Raw genomic sequence first — 5,114 nt, forward strand, 5'->3', positions numbered from 1 at the left:
TTCTTCCATGCTTTTATTAGTGACAGCAATGGACAAGAACAATGCCAGGCATAACAGACACCCTGACCCAGCACTGGGGATGGCAAGCAGACCCTGTAGGGCCATTGGCATATCCAGCCCCAGTCCAAGATCCAGTCTACCCAGGCCATGTCCCCGAATGGGCAGGAGGCTGTCTGTCCAGTTTATTTGTGTGGATCAGTCTGTCTGAGTGTCTGAGCCGCTGCCTGCAGGGCCCCCCCATCCTCGGCACGTGATAGGGGCTGCTGGGAGCACAGCGTGGCATTCCCCTGTGGACCACTGGGCCCCGGTGCTGACCATGGGGGATAGGGCCAGGGACTGGAGGTGGCAGGGGGCCAGGCACAAAGTTCACTCCAGGGCCACATCCTACAAAAGAACCAGCCATTATCAGAGAGTGGGCTCTGACCAAGTGAGCCCAGCTCTGCCTCCGAGCAGCTTTAGTCCTCCAGGGTGAGGTTCTCTGGGCTTCAGTTTCCCCATCTACAAAATGGCAACACCACTTCCCCTTCCACTGAACCAGCAAACTGTGACAATCAATGGTTGATTAAGGAGTCTACAGATGCTGTAGATCCAGCAGTGACTGGACCCAATCCTGGGGGCACAAGGAGCTACCGAACTCCTCTCAGTCCACCTGGGGATGGGAGGCTAGGTGGGGGAAGGTGCACAGGGAGGCTGGGAGAGGTGGAAAGGGAGGTCTGTGGAGGCACCTACCTAAGTGGGATGACATCGAGAAGTCTTCTGTTGAATTATAATTGAAGAATTCGTGGGGTGGGAAGGGCTGGCCTGGGAAAAAAGGGGTGTCCTGGGGCAGGGGTGGAAACAAGGGAGGTGGCGAGGGCTGAGGAATGGAGTAGGGGAAAGGCATGGGAGGGGGCAGGGGAGAGGGTTGGGGTGGGGGCAAGGCCAGTTGCTCCCCGAAGTCTGGGGGCTGCCCATGGCTCCCCTGGAACAGATGATCCGGCTCTGGCCAGTCCTCAGTCCACGGGTCTAAGAATGGGATGGTTGTTTGTTTTAGGCCTGAGAGCCAGGCTGCCCAGAATTCTGCTTGTCCGCACTCTTAAACCTCTTTCCTCTTCTTGGAGAACAGGGCCACCAGGACGGGGCACCCTCTGCTTCCTACCCTGTCTTCCTCACACTGTCTCATTTCAGGCTAAGCCCAGTGTACGTTCCTTCTTCTTTGCCTTTCTCAGAGTCATAGATCTGCTTTTGTTCTAACTTTATGCTCCCCTCTAGAGCCTTCTCTTTTTGTATGCTTGGTTCCTGTATCTGTAGCTTTTTCTTCTCCCAGCTCCTCCCCACAGACCAAAAAATGAGCCTAAGAAGTCTTTTCTCTGGACAATATGAGACCCTGTCCCTCTCTTCTCCCAGCAGTCCTGTGCCTTCCAAACTTCCACACGGAGTGTTCTGCCCAGTTCCCATTCTCTCATCAACCACTCCCGCCTCTAAACCCTGCTTCAGTCCTTCAGCACTTTTCTGACTAAATGTAACCACTTCCTCTCTTCCTGCCAGTCATACTAAATGACTAAGAGCCCCTGTCCTCCCTGATAGTGTCTCTGCCCTCAGGTCCTTTTGTTTACAACATCAGCCCTTCTTCCCTTCCAACTCCATAGCACGGCCCTGCTTCTGCTCTCTCCTTCACAGTTGACTCTGAGACCCGCAGCCCCACATTTCCAGAGCATGTCAGAGGTCTGCCTGGACCAAACTCACCAATCACATCTTCCCACCCAACTCTTCCTTTTCACCTCCCTACTTCTGGAGCTTCAAACTGGATTCAGAAGACCTAAGCCACCACGAACTAACCTTACAACCATTAGGGCATCCCTCTCTTTGCTGGGGATAACAAGGAAACTGAGCCATTATATAATCAAAGTTCGAATCCACCTCCCCAAGGATCCAACGCCTGGCTACCAAGTCCTCGATGACCTCCGTGACATTCCTGGCTTCTCTGTGCCCTCACTTGCTCTAGTGCTGCTGTAACAGCCTTCTAACATGACTCCTACCCCCAACTCAACAAACTCTATCCTGCACATACTATGGACACAGCAACTGTACCAGACCCCAAGGCCAAAAGGAACGAGCTGGCAACAAGGTAGGAACCTTGCCCTTTGAGGACATGATCCAGGGGGAAAACACACATGCAAACAGCCATCACACTCCTTTTGCGAGCGGGCAGGAACTGAGAGGCTTGACAGCACCATGTGAGGGGCTTCTTTGCTTCTGTAACATTGCATGATTGCCCTTCTTCCATTTCCGTCTTTCTACCCCCAGCCCCCATGCCTAGCTAGAAGTCCCCCCATTTCTTTCCTATTCATCTGTGGAATAGGAGTCTTTTGACACGCTGCCTTATGTGCTCAAAGCTTATATATACTCACTCATGTGCAGAGATGACTATATGCTAGCCCACACAGAACCAGAATTTGGATCAAAACGCTGTTCCTGTGATCTCACCCTCCCCAGGGGATGAGAAAGGTGCACTCGGGAGCCACAACAGACTTTTGAGAGGCCTCTACTCCCTGAGTACCTCTGTCCTATTCTGGGTCTGAGCCCTATACTCTAAGAAACCCCTCTGCATCATTCTCCTACCCACTTGTGGCAGGGCTCACCAGAGGGATAGTCACGCTTGGGCAGCTCCACGCCCCAGGCGTCGGCCACGTGGGTCAGAAGCAAGTGTGAGAGGTGGCGGTGAGCGTGTTGGTCCCAGTGGACACCGTCCCGGTGACGGTGCTGTACCGCATGCCGAAAATGGAAGTGGAGGTCGAGGACATCAAAGCAGTGGTCCCCTGCCAGTGTTGCGCTGTAGAAGTTCCCTTCAACCACATCCCTCCGCAGAGACCCCGCCAGGGGCTGGAGCTGAGTAAGAAAGTGCAGCATCTAAGAGCTGCACAATGAAGCAGGGTCGGGAGGGAAGGACCTCTTATCTAACAGCTGCCTCCTCCCCCATCCTGAAGGGCCTCCGTCACTTGCCTCTGGCAGAAGGAAACCCCCAGTGACACGCTCCCCCAAGGGCATGGCCATGTTCCACACCAGCAGGCACGAGTCTGGCAACACCTGGTCCATGCGCACAAACACCCGCTCCAGGTTCTCCCGGTAGCTCTCCATCGAGCAGCGGCCATACCTGTCAGACAGCACATAGGGTGGGCAAGAGCACAGGGTGGACAGCCTCTGAGCTGTACCTCCACCCCCCAACCACTATTTCCCTCTCCCGCTGCCCCAACCTGGAGAGATCCCAGAGGCAGGAGTTGATGATCACCAGGTCCGGGGCAGGCCCATAGGTCAGTTCCTCCAGGACGCCCTCGAGGTACTCGGAGTAAACGCGGGTGAGGAAGTAGAAGCGCACAAGGTGGTGGCCAGAACCCGAGCAGAACTGGCGAACCTCCCGGTACTGCGTTCCGTTGTGTAGCTCGCCCAGCTGACCCCCAGCCACCAGCTGGTCCTGTTCAAAGCTCAGCTCCCCCTGCCCACCCCCGGCCCCCAGATGGTCAGACCCATGCTAGGGAGGAAGGCCCTGCCAGGCCAGGGTCTGTGCCCACCCACCACTGGCATGGCTACCAAGCTTCCCTCACCTTGGCTTTTAGCTGGGCAGCTGTGAGCAGTGAGTCCCTCTGGAGCAAGAGCACCAGGTCTTTGTACACAGCCCGCTGGACTACAGGGAGACAGAGATCCTAAAGCTAAGACAAGCCTCATCCCACCCTAGCTCCTCCTAAATCCAGGCCTTCCATCTTCCCAAGGATGGGGCTGCCAAACACCACCACTGTGGCATTCATTACAAAGGCAGGAGAAAAGCTGACGTTAAAAAAATCCTGGTACCACCTCTGCCTTCACGGGATACACTACCCCCAACTTAGTACACAGTGGCCCCAGATCACCAGGCGGAAGTCAGCTGGCCAAGTCACCCAGAAAACAGACAACACAATCCACTGCTCCCATGAAGGAAAGTATGGGAGACTGTCAGGGTGAAAAATGCAGAGCAAGGATGGGGTAAAAAATGTGTCGGACTACATGGATCAGGACACCTGTGGGAGGTGCATAGGGAAATCAAAGACGGAAAACCCCCTGGACTGGAACAGACTCGGGGTCAGAAAGGTTTGGGTGCGAGACAAAGGGTCCAGTCATCGAAAACAGACTGAAGGTCCGGGGCTGGGTAGTGTGAACCTAGAGGGGCACTCACTTGAGTCCCCCAAGATGACCACGAACTTGTTGTGTAGCAGCTGCTGGACTTCCGAGGCCTGGAAGTGGACCATGGCGCTTCGCAGGGGGAGGCGCGGCTCCTCGTTCTCCAGACAGAAGACCATGCCTCCGCGGCTAATGATGGGCTGCGGGGAGAGGCCACTAAGCCGCGCGCGGGCGGGGACTCAGGACAGGTCGGCCCCAGGGCCCGCCCCGGGATAAATGAGACCTGCGCCGGCCCCTCCCGGGCTGCTCAGGGCTACCGAGGCGAGGTAGCGGCGGCAGAGTGGGACCCGTGGTGGCGTCTTGCCTCAGTCCCACCTGGCACCGGAGGCAGGGGGTCGCCAGCCCGCGGGCCACCAGGGCACCGAAGATCTTCCCGCGCGGCGCCGCCCTGCGCCCCGCCACGTGCCCGCCACCGCCCCGCGCATGCGCGCGCCCGCTAGCGCCAATTACCCAGTCCCGGGGCGCCGCACCGTTCACCCACGCCCGGGGCAGGGCCGCGCACTGCGCGCCTTGCCCTCTGAGGGCCCCAGGCCTAGCCTCATGTTCCTCCGCCCCGGGACGCCAGTCGGTTCTGCACAGCCCGCGCCCGGCAGAACCCGTGCGTCCCGGTTAGCCGTCGGCGCGCAGCCCGGCGCCCAGCGCTCTCCATGCGTGCGTCGCGGCGGCCCCGACGGCGCCTCGGGCCTTGGCGCCCCGGGCGGCGACGCTCACAGCAGCCACTTCCGGTCACCCATGTCCCGTCCTGCGCGACCCCCGGCGCCCGAGGGGACAGGAAGGCGGCGGGGTTGACCGCGACGGAGGGTGGGAGCCAGAGCCGAGCCCACCCGGGCGGGCACGAGGCCCGGGTGTGGGCGGGGGCGCGGCGGCGGCCGAATGTAACTGCCCACACTGGTGATGGCCGTGGCGGCAGCCTCGCCACGTGA

General features: G+C 58.5%; 1 protein-coding gene across 2 annotated transcripts; it reads right to left on the bottom strand.

Moving 5' to 3' along the window:
- PCED1A (PC-esterase domain containing 1A) lies at nucleotides 1–5,089 on the bottom strand. 2 transcript variants are annotated; one of them, XM_032351242.1, is made up of 8 exons: nucleotides 4,642–5,089; nucleotides 4,187–4,331; nucleotides 3,582–3,661; nucleotides 3,234–3,472; nucleotides 2,983–3,133; nucleotides 2,622–2,868; nucleotides 730–1,005; nucleotides 1–384 (listed from the first exon to the last, which is right to left on the bottom strand). In XM_032351242.1, exons 2-8 carry the CDS (start codon nucleotides 4,308–4,310, stop codon nucleotides 137–139), a joined length of 1,365 nt encoding a protein of 454 aa, XP_032207133.1. In that variant the 5' UTR covers nucleotides 4,311–4,331; nucleotides 4,642–5,089; the 3' UTR covers nucleotides 1–136. The 2 variants fall into 2 exon arrangements, with proteins under 2 accessions (XP_032207133.1, XP_032207134.1); XM_032351243.1 differs by lacking the exon at nucleotides 4,642–5,089 and adding an exon at nucleotides 4,507–4,622.
- Nucleotides 5,090–5,114: the final 25 nt, after the last annotated feature.

The sequence above is a fragment of the Mustela erminea genome, chromosome 7 (assembly GCF_009829155.1).
Source record: "Mustela erminea isolate mMusErm1 chromosome 7, mMusErm1.Pri, whole genome shotgun sequence".
NCBI classification, from domain to species: Eukaryota; Metazoa; Chordata; class Mammalia; order Carnivora; family Mustelidae; genus Mustela; species Mustela erminea.

Bases quoted from the DNA above. Each gene is read 5' to 3' on its own strand.
- PCED1A (XM_032351242.1), bottom strand. From the start codon at position 4,310: ATGGTCTTCTGTCTGGAGAACGAGGAGCCGCGCCTCCCCCTGCGAAGC. The intron at 3,473-3,581 runs GTGAGGGAAGCT...GGGGGTGGGCAG, and splicing joins CTGCCCAGCTAAAAGCCAAG to GGGGAGCTGAGCTTTGAACA. The intron at 385-729 runs GTAGGTGCCTCC...GTTCTTTTGTAG, and splicing joins CTCGATGTCATCCCACTTAG to GATGTGGCCCTGGAGTGAAC.